At 55.2% G+C, this 18,532-nt stretch overlaps 1 protein-coding gene across 1 annotated transcript; it reads right to left on the reverse strand.

The window, feature by feature from the left end:
• Window positions 1-7,167, reverse strand: Agxt (alanine--glyoxylate aminotransferase). The gene is made up of 11 exons (XM_003474368.5): window positions 6,862-7,167; window positions 6,568-6,760; window positions 5,694-5,758; window positions 5,166-5,266; window positions 4,431-4,501; window positions 3,905-3,989; window positions 3,145-3,240; window positions 2,548-2,617; window positions 1,105-1,200; window positions 639-767; window positions 1-309 (listed from the first exon to the last, which is right to left on the reverse strand). The coding sequence occupies exons 1-11, from the start codon at window positions 7,024-7,026 to the stop codon at window positions 202-204; spliced, it is 1,179 nt and encodes a 392-aa protein (XP_003474416.2). The 5' UTR covers window positions 7,027-7,167; the 3' UTR covers window positions 1-201.
• Window positions 7,168-18,532: the final 11,365 nt, after the last annotated feature.

Raw genomic sequence — 18,532 nt, forward strand, 5'->3', positions numbered from 1 at the left:
TGCTGGCCAGCACTTTATTGATGTTCCCTGAAGCCAGTGGCTGGGTGATCCCAATGGAAAGTACAGTGAATCCCTTCTCTAGCAGTCCCGCAGGAAGGGGGCAGCATCGAGCACAGCTCTCCTGGCCTCAGCCTGGTGACACACAGCCTGCAGTCCCTTTGCAGCCCAGCCCAGGGTAGGGGTGGGGGTGTGGTAGCCGTATTACAGCCTGTGACGGGGGCAGCGCTGCAGGGCCTCCTTCAGGGCCTGGGCCAGGCGGTCCACGTTCTCCCGGCTGGCATTACAGCCCATCAGGCCGATCCGCAGCACCTGGTGGGCACAAGCAGGCAGATGCTGGGGAGCCATGAGCCTAAGCTAAGCGTGCCCTCACTATGGCACAGAGCTGGAGAAGGCCAGCCCAGTGGGCAGAGAAGGTCTCTCAGCATGGCTGGCCTGATAGAGTCTGTTGGACACAGGCCTGAGGTTTCCCAGAGCCCGAGGGGATGGGAGGAAGCCCATTCCAAGTGGGCAGGAAAGGCCCTCTGGGGACTCCCCCCAAGAAAAGGGGCTGCACTGCTGTGTCCTGCCCAGTGCTCCTGCTCTCAGAGAGGGATGTCTGCAAGGCTGGCCCTGCTGTCCCGAGTCCTCCATGTTCTCACCTTCCCCAGGGAAGGTCCAAGCCCACCCGAGATCTCAATGCTGAAGGAGTCCATGACGTAGTCCACGATGTCCCTCCAGTTGTAGCCAGCGGGCACAGCCACGGTGGTGACTGTAGGTAGACGGCTGGCCTGTGGGAAGTGTGCCACTCAGTTGTATAGCCAAACATAGCCTGCATGTCCTTCTTGATGGCTGTCCCCAGGCCCAACCTAACCTGACTACCCTGGAGAGTGGAGTGGCCAAACAGTTCTGGGATGGGTGCTGGAGCAACTAAAGGCTTGGGGACCCTGCAGTCCTTGCTTGGGCAGGTCATGCCCCCTCAGGGCATGTGGCCTCGGACATCAGCACTTTGTCCCTTGGTGGCTCTGGCCACCCCAGGAGCATGTGCCCCAGAAAGGCCACCCATTGCTGTGTGTGCATGTGCCGCCAGGGTAGGGACATGTCCCTCAGCCTCCTGCCCCTCCTCACCGGGTCCCTCACGAAGAGCTGCAGGCCCAGGCCCTGCAGACGGCTGTGCAGGTGCTCCATGGCCTCACGGTGCTGCCGCCAGCTACTCTCCAGGCCCTGTGGGGAGAGGGGACACTGAGTGGGCAGGGACTGGGAGTGTGCGGCAGCTGCAGGCCACGGGAGCCGCCGTCTGGGATGTGGCCAGTGTGAGGCCTAGAGCTGGGTACCTCGTGGGTGCAGAATGACAGAGGGAAGTGGGTGCAGCCTGTGAGGAGGCAGAGGGTGAACCGCAGGAGGTGGGAGTGGGGAGGGCCAGGCTGGGTTTGAGCAGGCTTACTTCCTGTCAGGGACAATGGTTCCACTCCTGGCTCCCACAACCTCGAAGAGCTCATTCCTCCCTGGCCCTGGCCAGCCCAAGCCTCTCGGTGGCCCCAGGCCCCGTCTCACCCATCAGTGACTGCTGTCCACTCTACCATGGCTCCTGTCTTTCCAACGCAATGGGCTTCACCATCAGCATCTACTGGAATCCCCAGGGCCTGAGCCTCCCCAGGATCCTTCCCTTCTGGCCTCTTCCTTCTCTTACCAGCTCAGCCCTGGTCCTCAGCCCCCAGGGACAAACACACAGTGTGGGTGACTGCCCATGCATGGACACCTCGTCTCCAATCTGCCCTGTGGCAGCAGCTTGATGAGGGTACACGGGAGGGCAACAGTGGCCATAGCCAAGGGCCTTTCTGGTCCTTCCTAGCCTCCGGGCTGTGGCTGGCAGTGGCCATCTTGGGCCATCAGGACCCAGAGGAAAGCGGGCAATGCTTCGTCACCTTTCCTATCCTATGTCCTGTAGAGCCTGTGACCTGCAGTCACATGTGGCCTTCTGTGTCCTGAAGGTGATTCATCTTGGGACAATGCCCTCACCCTGGTCACACCCAGCTTCCTCAGCCTGGCTCTGGCCACCCTGGCAGCCACACATGCCCCAAGAATGTCACCCATCCCTGCCATGGTGGGGCAGCAGGCTTCGGAGGTGGTGGTCAACGCTTACAGCTTGAGACAGCTGTAGAAAGCCAGCTGGACCTTCATGCTGTCCCTGCATTGGCCCTGCAGTGCCCACAGCATGTCCTGTCATGATAAGGCCAGAGGTACTTGACTGATACACCATGATCATGGACTGCCTAACTCTGGCCATGGCCTGGCCAGCGTCTGCCAGCCCTGTGGCTCAGTCCACAGCACCTCGCTCCCTCTCCCCAGCAGCTCAGGTTTCCTGGGAGTCATGCCTGCCTGGGCCTCCAACCCTGCCTGTCCAGGCCCCAGGCCCTGTGCTCCTTGCATCGCCCCACACAGTAGACCCTCTCAGGCAGCGCCCTTGTCTCTGCTCCATCCCAAGCCCCGCCACTCCGGGCAGTGGGAATGTAGGTGGGGACGGCGCCATAGCCTCTGGTCCTCACACACTACCACTGGCCCTCCACCCACCTGCTCCGAGATGAGTGCCAGGCTCTCCCTCAGGGTGAACAAGCCAATGATGGGCGTGGTGTGATGGTACCTGTGGCAGCAGAGGCCCAGCTCATGCCCCTGCCCAGCGCCAGACCTGCAGTACAGCCCCCTCCCAGCACCAATCAGAGCTGTTGGTGGCAGCGGATAGCAGGACGGGAGGGGCCCTGACGTGGCTGTCACCTCTTCACTGAGGGACAGCACTTTAACAAGGGGCTAAGGCCAGGGTGGCTAACGGGGCCCCTGTTCCCCTCTCCTTCTGAGAGGGAAAACTGAGGCCTGGGAAGGGAGGACGTAGCAGGGCAGGACCTCAGCCCCTGGGGGAATGGGGCTCAAAGAAAAGCTGACAGGGTCTCCACGGCAGTGAGACCCAGGGCCCCTCATCGATGCATCTGGGCCTCGTGGGAGCACAGGTGGAAGGCAAGGGTCCAAGGCTGCGCATAGGACAGTGAGATGGCCATGGACCATGGAGGTCACCTACCCCAGCACTCCAGTACCCCGGCACCCCAGCACCCCAGCACCCCAGCACCCCAGCATCCCAGCACCCCAGCCCAGGCCCCAGCCCCACCCAGCCCTTACATCCTGGGCTTGTCGTCACAGCCCCAGAGGTTGGCCAGCAATGTAATGTCCATGAGGAAAGAGAAGGGCTTCGTCTTGCGAGAGTAGACCTTGTGCCTGATGGGAGAGACCTGAGAGCCACCCTGTCCTGGATGTGGGCAGGGCCTGTCCCTTTTCCTGCCTAGAGGACCCTGCAGGCCCAAGCAGGTGGAATCTCCAGGCTCTTGCTTTCCCCACCCCCTCCCACACTGTCACCTGAGGGTGATGTGACACTCCCTCATAGACCTGTGGGGATGCTGCTCAGGCAGCTCCAACCTTCCCAGAAAAGGGGAGACGAGGCCCCTTCCTGGGCAGGAGCCTCATAGCCACTGCCCCAGCTCCACCCTCTGCCACATGGCCTCTGGGCCCTGACACCACCCCCTGGAAATGTCTAATTGTCTCAGTCTGGAGGGCAAGTGCAGCGGGGCTCCCCAGCTCCAGGCCAGACCCCCTCCTCCCAGACCCTGCAGCCCATGGGCGCCTGATCCCTGGTGTCCAATGCAGGAGTCCTGACCCCACCTCAAGTCCCCAAGTCCCACAGACACCCCTGGGGCCCAGCTGTGGCCAGATGGTGACCACCTGCTGAGCCCATGCCCCATTTCCTGGGACCAGGTCCTGGCTCAGGTGTGGATCAGGGCATGAGGTGGTTAGCAGTGGGGCACAGTGCAGGGAGGGCCACTCTGGTCAGGCCACAGCCCAGGCCGGACCAGGCTGGACCTGAGTGGGACTGCAGGTCACTCACTTGGCCCTGTCGCTGAAGGAGAGGAGAGAGGTGCCCGGGGGGCCGTTGAGGACCTTCTGGGAGCCAGAATACAGGGCATCAATGCCTGGTGAAGCACAGACTCTGGTTGGGTTTGGCCCTGTCCAGCCCCATGTGTGTCCGGTAGGGCAGGGTGAGGAGCAGAATGGGGTCCTGGATTCCAATCTCACCAGAGCCTCTGAGTGGAGCACCCCACCCCGGTCTGTGTGGCATCTGGAGACAGTGCTGCCAGCCCTGCCTGGGGTGGACAGGGCCCCTCCCCACTCTCCTGCAGCTCCTGGCCTTCTCAACACCCCCCAGGATCTGGTCCCACCCCGGTGCCATCTGTGTTCCCAGGGCTTCCTTAGGGTTGGGTGACCTGGAGGGGCTGACTGAGGTACTCAGCCTCGGGCATTTAACTACAGTAATGGAAACTGAACATGTGAACCCAGCTAGGGGCTGGTGCTGCTGGCCAGTAGGGACAGCTGGAGCCAGAGAGGTAGGTGGTAGCTGTGGGGCACACTTGTACCTTGATGGTCCATGAAGATGGGGACCCCGCCCAGGGATGCCACAGCATCCACCAGCAGCAGGCACTGGTACCTGGAGGGGACATGGGGAAGAGGGCAGTGGGTAAAGCAGGACAGGGCTTCTGCAGGGGCCATAGGAAGGGCAGCAGAGGGTGTCAGGACACAGACTGGTCCTCTGCAAGGTTCCCATGGGGTGTACTTGAGGGGCAGCTGGGGCAGTGGAGCACAAGGTCAGGCTGTCCTCTGCCAACAGCTGCCCATCCTGGCTGCTGGGCTGGAGGCACAGAGTAGAGAGGACAGAGGCCAGGCAACCATGAGGCCACCTCTATACCCCAGGTTTTCAGTAACACAGCTGGGTCCTATGCTTGCTGTGATGGGCAGTGCGAAAGCTACTGAGCGTAGGTTAGGGTAGTGAGTTTTATTTTCAGGCAGGATGCAGGTGGGGGAGGCTGGAAGTGGGAGGGGAGGGATCCCCAGGGTGCAGGCCATGGGTAGCACCAGCCCTCCACAGTCATGGGCATCCCTGCCACAGGGCCTTTGCTCCTGCTGCAGCCCCTGGGCTGTCCTCAGTGTGATGAGCCAGCTAGATTCCCTCCAGACGGTGCATGGAGGGCCCAAGAGGTACTTAGGCAGGACAGGGAGCCTAACTGGGCAGGGGCAGCTGGGCCACCTGCTATTCTGGGCAAGTGGGACTGCCAGCACCCACAGCACCCCCACAGGGCTCGGGGACAGCCCACCTGTGACACAGCTCCCCATAGCCATCCAAGGGCTGCAGCACCCCGGTGGAGGACTCCCCCTGGGTCAGAAACAGCAGCACCGGCTTGTGCTGGGCCAAGCCCTGCGGGCAGAGGAGATGGCTGTGGACAGAGTCCATGGGCTTCCAGGGGAGGAAAGGTCATCACCTACATTCCTCTCCCTCCCCTGGATCTGGGCAAAGAGGACTTTGAGCCTGGAAATCAGGCCCCAACCGCTATCCCGCTGTGGACTGCAGGAAGCAGGCAGGGCTGGTGGCTGGGGGTCAGGCACAGGTCCACCTCCTGGCCTTCAGACTCGGCCTCCTGACTGCAGCTAGCCCTTCCCTTTGGGCTGTCCTGACTGTTTCCCCACCAGACAGCACCAGGCTTCCCACCCATTCTCAGGAGTCTGAGTGTCTCCTGTGGCTGGTCCTGGTCATTAGAAAGGGCAGAAGACCGGCCACTGCCCCAGCCCATTGGCCTCGATGCCTGCACCTCCCTCCCCCAGCTCTGGGTCAGCACGCCTCCTACCTCTTCCACCTCCTGCAGTGTGTAGTAGCTTCCAGGCTCCTTGATCATGGCGTGCACATGGGCTCCTGTATGTGGAGGCAGCACTGAGCAGCACCCGAGGCAGGGATGGCTCTGAGGACCAGGGATCAGGTACCCAGGGCTGAGCCAGTGGATGAGCAGAATGGGTCCCCCAGAGCCCAGGGAGCCGGGCGTCCCATCAGAAGAGTGGTGAGCATTGTGCAGTCAGCCTTCGGTCTCCCCATGCCCATGGCCACTCATGGGGAGCCGTGTCTGGTGCCCCAGAGGGGGCAAAAGGGGTGGCCAAGGGCACAGGGCTAGGGTCAAGCCCCCCCTGCCCTCTCCCAGAGCCCTGCATCCTGTGTGCTGCCAGACCAGAGTCCTGGTGGGGGACGGCTTGGCTAGGCCGTGTCCCCTCTGGTCTTTACTGCAACCCAACCCTGGCCCCCCTTAGACACAGCACACATGGGCCAGCAGGGACTGAGAGGAGCCAGCACCCCCTGGGGCTGTCCAGCTCCTTCCCAAGTTTCCAGGCCATGGCCTGGCTTGTCCTGGGCCCACTGTCCGCTCCTGCTCTGCACAGCCTTGGGAGAGCCAGCTGTCCCCACAGGGGCCCAGGGGAAGGCTGTTTCTGAGACTGGGGAGGATTCAGCCCTGAAAGCCCATCCTGTCACAGAGCAGAACAATGAATGCCCAGGGGCTGCGAGGGCGGCAGGGGTTCAGACCAAGAGACCAGTCTGTCCAGCCACTCCAGATCTGGGGGGCCAGGGAATCCACTGCACGGCTGCCCCTCAGGGCCCATGGCTGCATGGTGAGCGAGTACTGCAGGGCCAGTGAAGCCAGGGCTACCCCTGCTGCCCTCCTGCCTCCCCCTTACCGATCCGCTCCCCAATCTCTGCAGCCCGTCTGCCCCACTCGCCGTTGGCCCCAACCAGGAAGGAGTCCCCTGGCTCCAGGAGATTGAACAGGGCCACCTCTAGGGCGCAGTGTCCAGAGCCGCTGATGGCCAGCGTGAGCGGGTTCCTGGTCTGGAAGACGTACTGGATGCCCTTCTTGATCTCGTCCATGACCTGGGGTAGCAGGCACATGGGTTGCACCACTGCTCTGTCCTCTCCTATGTGGGCAAGGAGGGGGTTCACAGACTCCCCTCTCCCCCAGTGGTGGCTGCTACCTGGAATGTCTCCTTGTGCATGTGCCCGATCATCTGCAGCCCGCCAGCCGCCTGGACACGGGGAGCCAGGTTGGAGGGGCCAGGGCCCAGCAGGAGCCGGTTGGGGATGGAGAGCGGCTTGAGCAGGGCCTCTGGCGGGGCCACACACAGCTGGTAGGAGGCCATGGTCTGTGCCCAGCCTGCCACCCGGGGCCTCAGGGCAGGACTGACCTTGGCCAGTGCCCGGAAAATCTCCCAGGTGGCCCTATGCAAATCACAGGGGCGAGGCTGATCAATGTGCTGCTGCTGGCCCCAGTCTCATGCCTCTGCCACTGTTATTCGAACTTTTAGCACCATTTGTCCTGCTGTCAAGACCGGCAGCCTGGGAGCTGAACCCTGGTGGGCAGGGGACTCATAGGAGCTGGGCTCGGAGTGCAGATCGGTGCCCATAGCCCCAGGACACCCAGCCAAATGGATCCTGCTTAGTCAGGGGTCTGAAAACTCACTGCAGAGGGTCAGAGAGTGATCTCTTGCCCTGTCTGTGTGGCTGCCAGTGCAGTCTGGGAGCTGGGTGCCAATAAAACAAGCAGGAGCAGCCAGGCCAGTGTGCATCGTGCTGACCATACTGGTTGCTGGGGCTCCCTCGAGCAAGCGTGCATGCACTGTGTGTGTGGACATCCCATTCACACACACACCAAGTCACACAAAGCTGTCCAATCCTGTGAGAGGAGTTAGCACCTTAGTTCCTCCTTGTCTTGTTTCTTCTCCTTCATTCATTGCCGAGCTTCTCTGAGGGGAATAAACAGCTCTGAATGGCAGGGAGTGGCACCCAGGCTCGTGGCAGCAGCACAGACAGATGTGACAGACACTGGAGCCCCAGAAGAGCACTAAGTGGCATGGCTGAAAAACCATGTCCAGGCCTCACGGGAAAAGTGGAGCCTGCGAGCCGGTCCAAGAGCCCAGAGCTGGGCAGCGTGCACAGTGATGGACTTTGCCAAGGGTGCAAGGTAGTAGCCAGGCCTGGTGGGGCTCTGGGCCAAGTCCGTCACCCAACAGGCTCATGTGGAAGCCTTAAGGCCTCTGAGTGCAACTGCACTGGGGGCCAGGCCCTTTAAAGAGGTGATTAAGATTAAACAGGGTCCCACAGGTGGGTGTGGGGTGAAGCGATCAGGATGCAGGCGCTGGTTGAGGACACAGTGAGACAAGTGTCTACAAGCAGCCAAGAACAGCCTCAGAGAAGCCAGTCCTGCTGCACCAGCAGGACTGTGGGAGATGCAAGTTCCCAGCCAGGAGCAGCAAGGTACCAGGGCAAAGAGGGGGTACATGGTATCCAGAATGCACTCAGGAGGTAGAGGCTCATGAGGGAGGACACTGTCTGCTGCTGTCTGCTCCCAGCCTAGCTCTGTGCTCAGGGCTGCTAGGCATCCACCGCTTCCCACAGGGTTTGGTTAGGGCCTCTTTGGCAGCTGGAGGGGGTGGGTGGGAAGACCGACGTCCTCCACTGCATCGTTCCCAGTGTCCCAGCACAGGTGCTGGTTGATTCGGTCCCTGCCACTGGCTTCCCTTTTCTGTGAAGTGAGGATTTGAGGACCCAGTGGGTGGACCACTCAGATGGTTCGGGAACACCCAATGTGCACATTAATGGTCATTCTCCAGAACACAAATAAGAGCCAGGACTCCGTCCCAGTCTGTGAGTGGGACCTGCCCAGCCAGGTAGACCCACTGTGGAGAGGTAAGTGGGGGTCTATTTAGGGCTGCACACACTGGACTGGCAGACCCACCAGAGCGGCCTCCTTGGCCACACATGCTCTCCCATCCCATCTTTGTTAGCCCTGGGACTCCCAGAAGGAGGTACCACCCAGACCTGTCCCTGCCCCAGAATGGCTTCTCCTGTGCGGGGGCAGTGCACTCCCTCAGGCAGGCCACCCTGCCCCATTCCCTGTCTCTGCCTTGCCTGCTTCTGTTCTGGTACCTGGAGGGCAGAATCCCTAGCACCTGGCATTTAGGGTCTGCAGAGATGAGTGGCCCAAGGTCCACTGATCTCCAGGGGCCAATCTGCCTGGAGGGTTTGGCAGTGTGCAGCAGTACTGTCTTTCTTGCCTTAATGCTGTGCCTGGCTGGCAATCTGTCCTGTCTTTGTCCCTGGAGAGTCCTAGGATGCTCTGCCTAGATGATAATGGCCCCTGGTAGCAAGTATCTGATGACTCCCATCTACAGTGGCCAGGGAAGCCAGGGTTCCCTGACACCCACAGGACAGAGGTTCAGTGTTGGAGCCTGAAGTTGTCTATCATCTGGCTCAACACTTGTGCTGAAGCCCATCCTTGGCAGGCAGGAGCCTCTGGCCTGGCTGCAGGAGCTGTCTCTGGGGAAACAGCGACACCCAGTGGCCGCATGGAGGCCACACTGTGTGTTGTGTGTCCGCCTCCTCCTGCCACCACCCCGCAGTAGGGCACAGTGACTTCCCTGAAGGCTAACGTGACCAGGCAGGGTGCACCAGGTGGAGGAGGGGGTTACGGAAGATCCAGACAGACTGGGCCCACTCCAGGCCTGCCCAGGGCGGTCTGGCCACAGATGTAGGAATGGAGCCTGAAGAATGGATGAGAAGGGGCTGGGGATTTAGCTCAGCAACATAAGCGCCTGCTTTCAAGCAGGCAGTCGTGAGTTCGATCCCTGGTACCAATAAAAAAAGACAAAAAAAAAAAAAAAAAGAATGGATGAGAAAACAGGAAGCTGGGTGCACCCCCTCTGATCTTGGGGGCAGTGACAGGTGAAGGGAGAGGGTAATGAGGCCTCACTCTGGCACTGGCCTGACCAACAGGAGCATTCTGAGCAAAGAGAGTGGGCAGAGAGGCACTGGGTGCCAGGCCAGGGAGCTGCAGAGGTTGACACTCCTGGGACTGGGGGCACAGCACAGAGTGGGCACGGAGGGCAAGAGGGCAGGCTCTGACCCCAAAGCTGCGGCTGCCCTCGGCGCAGCTTGATATTCCTGCCTATGAGCTTTCACTTCCCGCCAGGAGCCTCCTGCTGGAGGGAAGGAGGTGGGAGGGAGTTCCTCCTTCCCCAAGAGCTCAGAGCCTGAGGCCCCTCCTGACTCTGTGTGTGTGTACTTGTGCCTGTGCCTGTGCCTACCTGCCTGCCTGTGCCCTCAAGAAGCCTTCCATATCCCGCCCAGGCCCACCTGTTTTGCTGTTCCCCAGACAATCAGGTCCCTAAAGCCAGAGAATGATGACGTTTAGGGGTGGGACCCCGGGATGGAGAGAGGCCGAAGCCTTCAGCAGTGGCTCCTCTACAGCAGCAGGTCAGCTTCACCCAGATCTTGAACTTCCAGCCTCCAGAGCCACAAACCACAGCAACCTTTACGATTAACCCAGTTGTAGCTGTCAGTCACAGCAATGGGAAATGGACTAAGGCTAAAAGCCCCAGGGGTCATGTCCCCTTCCCACTGCTGCATATGGGCGGAGCAGTGGGCTGAGGTCTTGAGCTCTGGCTGACCTCTTCTGAGACACAGTGTCCCTGAGGGACACTGTCCCTTGGGAGCTGCTGGAGCCCTGAGATGGCAGATGGCCCAGAGGCGGCCATGAGGCAGACAGGAAGCTGATTCTTGCTGGCCTGGCTGAGGCCAAGGGTCCCTGAGAGCCCCAGGAGAAAGCAGGGCCCCAGCCTTGCCAGGTCCATGTGGGAAGAGGCAAACCATAAATCCCAGGTTGGAAGTGGGGTTCTGGGGTATTCTGGGCTGGTCTCAAGGAGCCCTGTACTCAGCTCCACAGACCATGGCTCAGCATTTTGCAGAGCAGCCCAGAGAGAGCTGCAAACCTCAATGTCATCGACCCTGGAGTGGCCGCCCTCACACTTCCACCTGGGGAGCAAGTGAAATGGGGAATTCAACCCCAAGTGCCTTCCTCCAAGGTCAACCTGTCTTCTGCCAAGATCCAAGAAAAGATTCGATTCCAGCCACCTCTGCTGCCAATTTCATTCTGCAATGTCATCTTCTGACCATCAGGCTGAATCACACCCATCACACAACATTATCCGAGTCTCTGCTGGACCTCCAGAGGCAGAAAAGGACTTCAGAGAGGCTGGCTCTAAAAAGCTCTCCAGTTTACACACAGGGAAACAGAGGTTGGAGAGTGGTCTACCCAGAATCACATAGCTAGTGTCAGGCAGGGATGGGACCCAAGGTGCCCCCTCATTAGGGGAGGGTTCCCGCTGTGGGCATCAGGGAAAGTGCTCTCTAGTGTCCCACCATCAGAAGGTGCTGATCAGAGACTGGAGCCAGCCCCTCTATGTGGATGGCAAATCTCCTGTCCCCAAGCTGGTACTGGAGGTCATTCTGACCCATGATGACTCTGCATCAGTCACCTTTCCTGCTGCCACAACTTAAAGGAGCAGAGCTTAGTTTGGCTCATGGTTCAGGGATGTCAATCACTGGCTTGCAGACAGAAACATCATGGCGTTAGAGTGTGGTGGAGGAATGCTCCTCACCTTGTGGCAGCCAGGAAATGGACAAAAAGGAGGGACTGGGGAAGGGGATCTGCCCTCCAAGCTACAGCCTCATGCCTGCCAACCAGGCCCCCTCTCCTAACCGCAAACTGGGACACTTACTTATCCAGGGTAAGTGTATCCATCAATGTGTATAGCAGCCCCCTGTTCTGATTAGCCTCCCAATGCCCCACCCCTAACCCATCAGACTTTTGGGGGACATTTTTGGATCTAAAGTATAATAGGCTCCCATCAAGTGGGGCTGAGCTCAGAGGCCCTGAGTCACATCAAATACCATGACACTGGGGCCCCAATATGCCCGCCCTCAGTTGCCTCTGAGAACATGGGGTGGGGTCAGTTTTCTACTCCACCAGAGGAGCAGAGACCCAGAGTGAGGGCAGTGCCTTCCTCTGCCAGCCACAGCGGAGCCCAGCAGGGCCAGTGCCTCTTGGAGGTCCAGCTCCAGAACCACAAGCACAAAGCCACCTACGTTCCCTGGACACGCCCTAACCTCAGGCATTGTAGGTCAGCAACAGAGAGCAGGCTAGAATATTGGATAGAAGGTTTATTTCTGATTCTTTTTTTAATGTTCCAGTATTCTGCCTCTTCTTGTATTCTATCTTGTCCACCTCATTGCCTCCTTGGCTTGTCTTTGGTGAGCTGGAAGCCTGTAGTTGCTTATGATCTCCAGGTATAGCTGGCTTTGGGATATTGAGTCTGTTGCAAGATCCTGCTTCTTCACCTTTGTTGGGGATGAGAAGTTGCTGCCCATTTGGCCTTTCCCCTGGTTCTCTGGCACTGGTCTGCAGTGTGGCTTATGACCCTTAGGCAGCCTCGGTCTTAGTGTACTAGGAACAACAACTGATTAGAATAATTATGTCATCTTAGCTAAAGTACCACAATCAGCAATCACAATAACATCAATCACAGCTTAGAGAATGACAAACTATGGTAACTGTTACTTTGCCACCTTCAACTATATGAACTATATCTGTGGTTATGTAACAAAATCTAAGACAAACCAGAAAACTTGTATGCAGTCATCAAGCCCTTAATATGCTTATTGTACCCTTAGGGGAGAAAATTTTAAAGGGGATGGTGAAAACAGAGAAATAGAAGAAGAAGAAGAGACTGGAGGCAGGACTGGAGGACAAAGGAAGATTATACAAGCTTTGGGAAATTGGTGAATAAGACAGGGAAAAAAGAAGGACAATATAAAAAGAAAACAGAACAGAACAACAAAAACAAAAAATTAGAATCTATGCTCATACTCATAGAAAAAAGAACAAGCAAGAAAAAAGAAAAGCAAACAAAAACAAGAAAAGAAAAAGATGTCCTCTTCAGGGCATGTCTCTGCTGTCACTGGTAGACACACCACGCAGAAAGAGCCCAAACCCATGTCGACTGATCCTGGTAAACCAGCTGTAGATGTACGGCAGGGTAGTGGATAATTGATAATCCCCGCAGCCCTCACCTTTAGTTCTACTGAAGTTCAGCTGGATTCTGGCCGTGAGGCTGAGACCCATCTGGTTCAACCTGCTGCTTTCTGTGTGGCTCCTGCTGGCTTGAACTTGGCTCCTTGACCTCCTGCCAACCTGCACTTTGTTCCACCTCAGCCTGGCCACAGGAGCCTCTAGATGGAGCCTGCATGAGCTCTGAGTTCCAGGTTTGGTTGGCCCCTCTTCAGGATGGCTCACGGCCAGGCATCCTCTCCTGGGGACATGTGAATCCAGATAACTCACCAGCCACATCAGTGTGTTGCATCCACTGCTCCATTCCACTGGTTTCTCTGTGGTGGCCTCTGGGGTCGCCAGCAGTCACCACGGGTCTGCCCCTCCCATGCAATAGTGAGACTGGGTGCAGGAAGAAGGCACCGCCTGCCACCTCCTCCTTCTGTATTCAGGTCTCTATCTTCACTCTCCCTGCAAGCTTCAATTCTCATTTCAGATCCATCTTCTCTTCCTGGTATTGCTATAGTCCAGTGTCTGGACCCAAAATCTCGAGAGACTGTTTCTCTACTGTTCATCACTCTGCCATCTTCCCAGGAGACCTCTGTTTCTTAAATTGTGAAGCCACATGGAGTTTCGTGTGTAGAGAGAGAAAGACACCAAAGTCTCTACTCTACAAATGGAGTTCAGAAAGTGGGCTGACTTCCCCCACTGCTTTGAAATGCTGTAAACTCTTCATATCTGTGCTGTTCAGGTAATTTTTTCATTGTTTCATTTGTCAGTGTTGAATTGTTTTACTCAATGCAAACTTAAGGCTGATTTACTACAGGACTGACAAATTTCTCTTTATCTTACTTCCATTCTTTTCCCTTCTGTTCACTCTAACTTTGCTTAGACAGAATGAGGCTTAAGTCCTAAAATTTCCTACACATTTTACAGAAGTTGCATCAAATATACACTTGTTATTTTTTCCTGCCAGGAAGTTATTATATCTTCTAGTTACTCTGACAAGTTTCCATTTTAATAACATTTCAATAAAGAAGTTATTTATTATTGAATTTACTTTAGTACTTTTAGAATTCTATAGGTGCTGTGATTGGGGTCTGTCTTCCATGATATATTTAATTATGCTTTAAAATACTTTGAAGGTTTTAATAATACACACACATAAATTCATCACCAGATTTAGCAAATGTTAACTTTTTTCTAATTTGTTGCCTTGGACTAGAAGTTTTTAAAGAAATAATATGTGCCTAGTTGCAGTAATCAAGATGGTGTGATATTGGCAAAAGGAAAGACAAACTGATATGGAACACAATCAAGTGTGCACATGCAGGTTGGACACAATGCTTGAGGACCAGAGTGCCCTAGAGAGGTGCAGGGCATGGAGCTGGACCAAGTACCAGGCCCCCAGCAGCGGCTGCACAGTAGAGCTGAGAAGAAGCTGGAGAGGAGGCGGCAGCCTCCACCAGGCCAAGAGTTATTAGAACATAAAACACTCACAGTGAAAGGAAAAGCTAGGCTTAAATAAAACACTTGTTCATCAAAAAAGTCATCAAGACTATGAGTAAAAAGCCATAAAGTGGTCAAAAAGATTCACAGCACATGCAACTGATTATAAATATTTGCAACTCAGTAACTCCAAGACAAGTAGCCCCTGCTTTTCTAAATGGGCAAGAACTCAAAGACACCTCACAAAAAGGGTGCATAAGTGGACAATAAGCAGGGAAAAGCTCTTAAGGTCGTTATCTGTCAAGGAACTGCATCTTCCAGACTGGCTAAAAATAAAGCAAACTGATGACACCCGATGCTGGGAAAAGAGCACCTGGACCCTCTCAGTGGGGGTAAAAACTACTGTGGACACTTGGTTCCGCCAGGTCCATAGTGCCATCATGCACGTGTCTGTCACGGGGGCGGGCTGAGGACCCAGTTGCCCCTCTCATGTTTGTTAGGAGAAAACCTGTTACACGACACTGAACCATGATTCAGCACAGTCAGACTGGAAGCAATAGACTAGAAGCTCAGTGCCTCATGGCAAAGCTGGGGGCCCAGAATGCAGGGCAGAGCATAGAAACAAGCCAGCACTGTAAGCAGGGGTGGTGCATCTCGAGGCACCCTCAGCTGGGACTCCAATGCCCAGGAGCGCATAGTGCAGGGCCAGTTCACAGGAGAGTCTAGAGCAGGCAGAATAATCGCCCAGCAAAAGCCAGACCAGCAGTCACTTGGGGGCCAAGGATGTGCTGAGAGGGACGTGAGTGCTCTGTGGGCTGGCGGAGGTGTGTACTCTGGCTGAGAGCCTGCCAGAGTGGATGATGTACACATTGGGGATTCTCACACTTGTAAATGATACTCAGCAAAGATCAACCCCAAAAATACCCCACTGCTGCACTTCCTGTTGTCTTTTTCTTCTCCCTCCCTCTCCAGACATTGCCAAGGGTGACACATTCTCATCTTCATGTTTTCCTGTTTGTTTGTGTGGACCTGCAAACACACACAGACTCCTCTGTGCAGTGAAGCAATGTGCCAGGCCCCTGGCTGCCCCACTTTCTGCCCACGTGGGTTAGGATACCCCATGGTTCATTCTTCCTCCCGCTCTGCCTATGCTGTCTGTGCATCCAGTCTTGGGTGGGGCCCAGGGTGGTTTCCAGTCGGGTCATTAAGCCCCATGCCCTCAGCTGTCCCTGAGGCTGTCTGCTCCGGCCATGCTAGGGAAGGGCTCTGCAGCCGACTTGCTGAGACGGGGTTGCCTGTGGGCAGACAGCACGAGTGGACACAGAGGCCACAAGATCCAACTGGCTACTGCTTGAATCTTGATTTTTGGTTCATGTCTCTTCCCTGTTTCCTGTGTGTCTTGGTCACTTGGCTTCCTCTCCTGCCATCTCAGACTTGTCTTGGCCTTGCCATTGAGTTTTCTCATTTTACTGCCGGTATTTTTTGATTGATCTGGTATTTGTTCACCTTACCGGTGTTTGTCATTTGTTCTCTTAACTTTTCTAAATAGTAATAGTATTTCCTCTGAATGTACTCATTATATTTTTTTCTTTCCGACACTTTCTTGTCTTTGCATTGAGTGGGAGATCTATGAAAATACTACGAACAGCAATAGCACCAACCACATTTTAACTTTATTGGGAATACACTGAGTTATCCATTCCAGTATTTATTCACTCCCTAAGAATTTCTTTCCCTGTGTTTTTTATGCCAGGCATTCTGGTTTTTAAACTGGCACATGACGGTCACATATATTTATAGAGCAGCGTGCGTAGCTGACGCGTATCACCTGCAGTGATCGCATCAGCATTTCCAGCTTCTTAAACGTTTAACAGTTCTCTGTGCTGGGAACCTTCAAACTCTTCTAGTTCTCTAGAAAGGTGTAATAAGTTCCTGAGAGCTGCAGTCACCCCGCGGTGTTGTAGGCAACTATCTCGCTATGTTTTGGAAGTCACTACCCAGCCTCCTTCCATCTACTGTAGCATCTGTATATGAGCAAGAATGTGTGTATGCAGCTTTCTGCGACTGGTTTATTTATCTTAACACCATGTCCTCAAGCTCCGCCCACATTTCTACAAATGTCAGGATTCCAGTCTCTCTCTTTTTTGCTGAACTGTCCCCTTTGTGTGTGTACAGAGTATTTTGAGTCTGTCCGTCATCTGTGGACAACCCCGAGACTCAACATCTTTATGTCAGGCCCTGCCAGGTTCCCAGTATACAACAGCAGGTCAGGCAGACAAGACCCTTGCTCCCCAGAGGAGAAGAAGGCGTAAAAGAACAAAAGCCCAGAACCATGCAGATATTAGCATGAAAACAGGTGGAGCATTGCGTCTGAGGGTGCTGGAGGCTGTGACTACCCTTGGATTTTGACAGCCACCTCCATCTGAGGCAATGCTCGATTAAGAGCTTGTATCGGGATTAAGCGTTGACTTGTAGCAACGGTATTTTTAGTACCAATCAATATAACATGACTTTTCTTGCTCTAATATGTGATTTCATAAACTACACAATCTTTGCTGATGTTGAGCCATCTTTTTGTCCCTGAATTCTGTAAGGTTATGGTATAGCATTCTTGCATTATACTATCCAATTCTGGTTTGGATGTAGAAAGTTATATTAGTCTTTGGCTTTCACTTTTGTACTTTTGTTGTTTTGATGTAAAGATTGTGACCTTCAGAGAATAAATTTGGGTTCTTATCTTTTTTTTTTTTTTCTGCTTTGGAGTATTGTAAAAGCCAGTGACAGCCACCTTTAAGTTTCTGGGAGATGGTAGCCATGTGATTTTCAAAGATTCAATCCTTCCTTTGCAAGTTAATTTTTATTTTTTGTTTTATAACTTTTATAACTTTGAGTTTTACCTTGATTCCTTTCTTCTTTCAACACTGAGTAGACTTTTGCCCATCATCTTGATTTGACTGTTTAGAATTCTTATCTAAATCACTCTCCTCCCCTCAGGACTGGCCAGGAGCAGTCTCATTTTCAGTGATTTCCCCATTCTGTGGCTTTAGTTTTATTTCTTAATATAACCCAGGAAATTGTAGAATTTTCAAGGTGTCAGACTTTCTTTCCTGGGTTTTCTTGTCATTACCTGGGGTCAGAAAATAATGGCTTGTCCAATTGCTTCTCTGAATCACTTCCAAATGTTTTGGGGACCCTGTGCCTAATTCAGATGCTGCCAGTGCTCCCGTGCTATGTGGTAAGGCATGTGTCAGGGAGGGCAGCTCCCTGATGGGGTAGCAGCTCCCTGGCCTGGAAGACAACTGGGTCGTGGGAGGCCCAGGAGTGAGCTTCAATCCTCAGGGTGCAGAGAGGGAGCTGCTCACTGTTAGGGTCTTGGGAAGGTGGCTCTGGTACCTGAGCACTCAAGAAGAACTTCAGCTGCCAGGAGAACCAGACACAGAGGTGAGTGGGCAGTGGGGCACACCCTGGGCACCTCACAGTGGTGAGTCTCCTGTTGTACTGTCTCAGGCCAATCTTCAGGAGCACAGCAAAGACCCAGAGCAGGACAGTGTCCACGTAGTCACCACCTGCCTGCCTGAGCGGGCACTGCAATCCCTACACAGCCAGTCTAGTCCCCTATGCCCTGGCCAAGGACAGCTCCATGCCACATCACAGGGCATCCCAGCCAGCCTCCCACCCTGACCAGCTCGGGCTGAGAAGTGAGAGGAATCCCACCTGACAATCAGCACATGTGTCAGACCCAGAAAGGCAGCCCTTCCTGTTTCCCCCAGCCCCTTGGCTCCAGACACAGGAAGTGGGGACGTAGGATCTTTGTGGACACATAAAGTTGGGAAAGTACAGGGAAGGGGTTAGGAAAAACACTTCAGTGGACCTGTCAGCAGCCCAACCTTGGGCCAAGTCAGAGGATCTTCTGGAAGCTGCAGCTCTGCTGACACAGGTGCCTGCCATGGACCTGGCTCAGACCATGCCACCCCGCTGCCAGCAGCAGCCAGACGCTGATTCGGCAAATGTCTGCCCAGCACACCAAGCAGAGACCAGCATAGCTACGGAGCCAGAGCCAGGCCCATTCATTTGGGCCTCAGCAAACACGAGGTGTAGGGGGAGGGTATCCCTGTGCACCTGAGGTTCTGGTGCCTCCTCTCTCCTGGAGGCTACTTCCTGCCTTTGAACTGAGCCATGCAACACTGGCTCTGCCCTGGGGACCCAGCGAGTAAGGTTAGGGACTGTGTGGGAGCAGAGCTGGGGTTGTGCCCACAAATCAGATGCCAGGAAGAGGTTGGGGAAACAGCCAGGATTCCTAAGGACCCCCCCCC

The sequence above is a fragment of the Cavia porcellus genome, unplaced genomic scaffold (genome assembly GCF_034190915.1).
Source record: "Cavia porcellus strain 051 isolate PalLab524CR breed Dunkin Hartley unplaced genomic scaffold, mCavPor4.1 scaffold_26, whole genome shotgun sequence".
NCBI classification, from domain to species: domain Eukaryota; kingdom Metazoa; phylum Chordata; class Mammalia; order Rodentia; family Caviidae; genus Cavia; species Cavia porcellus.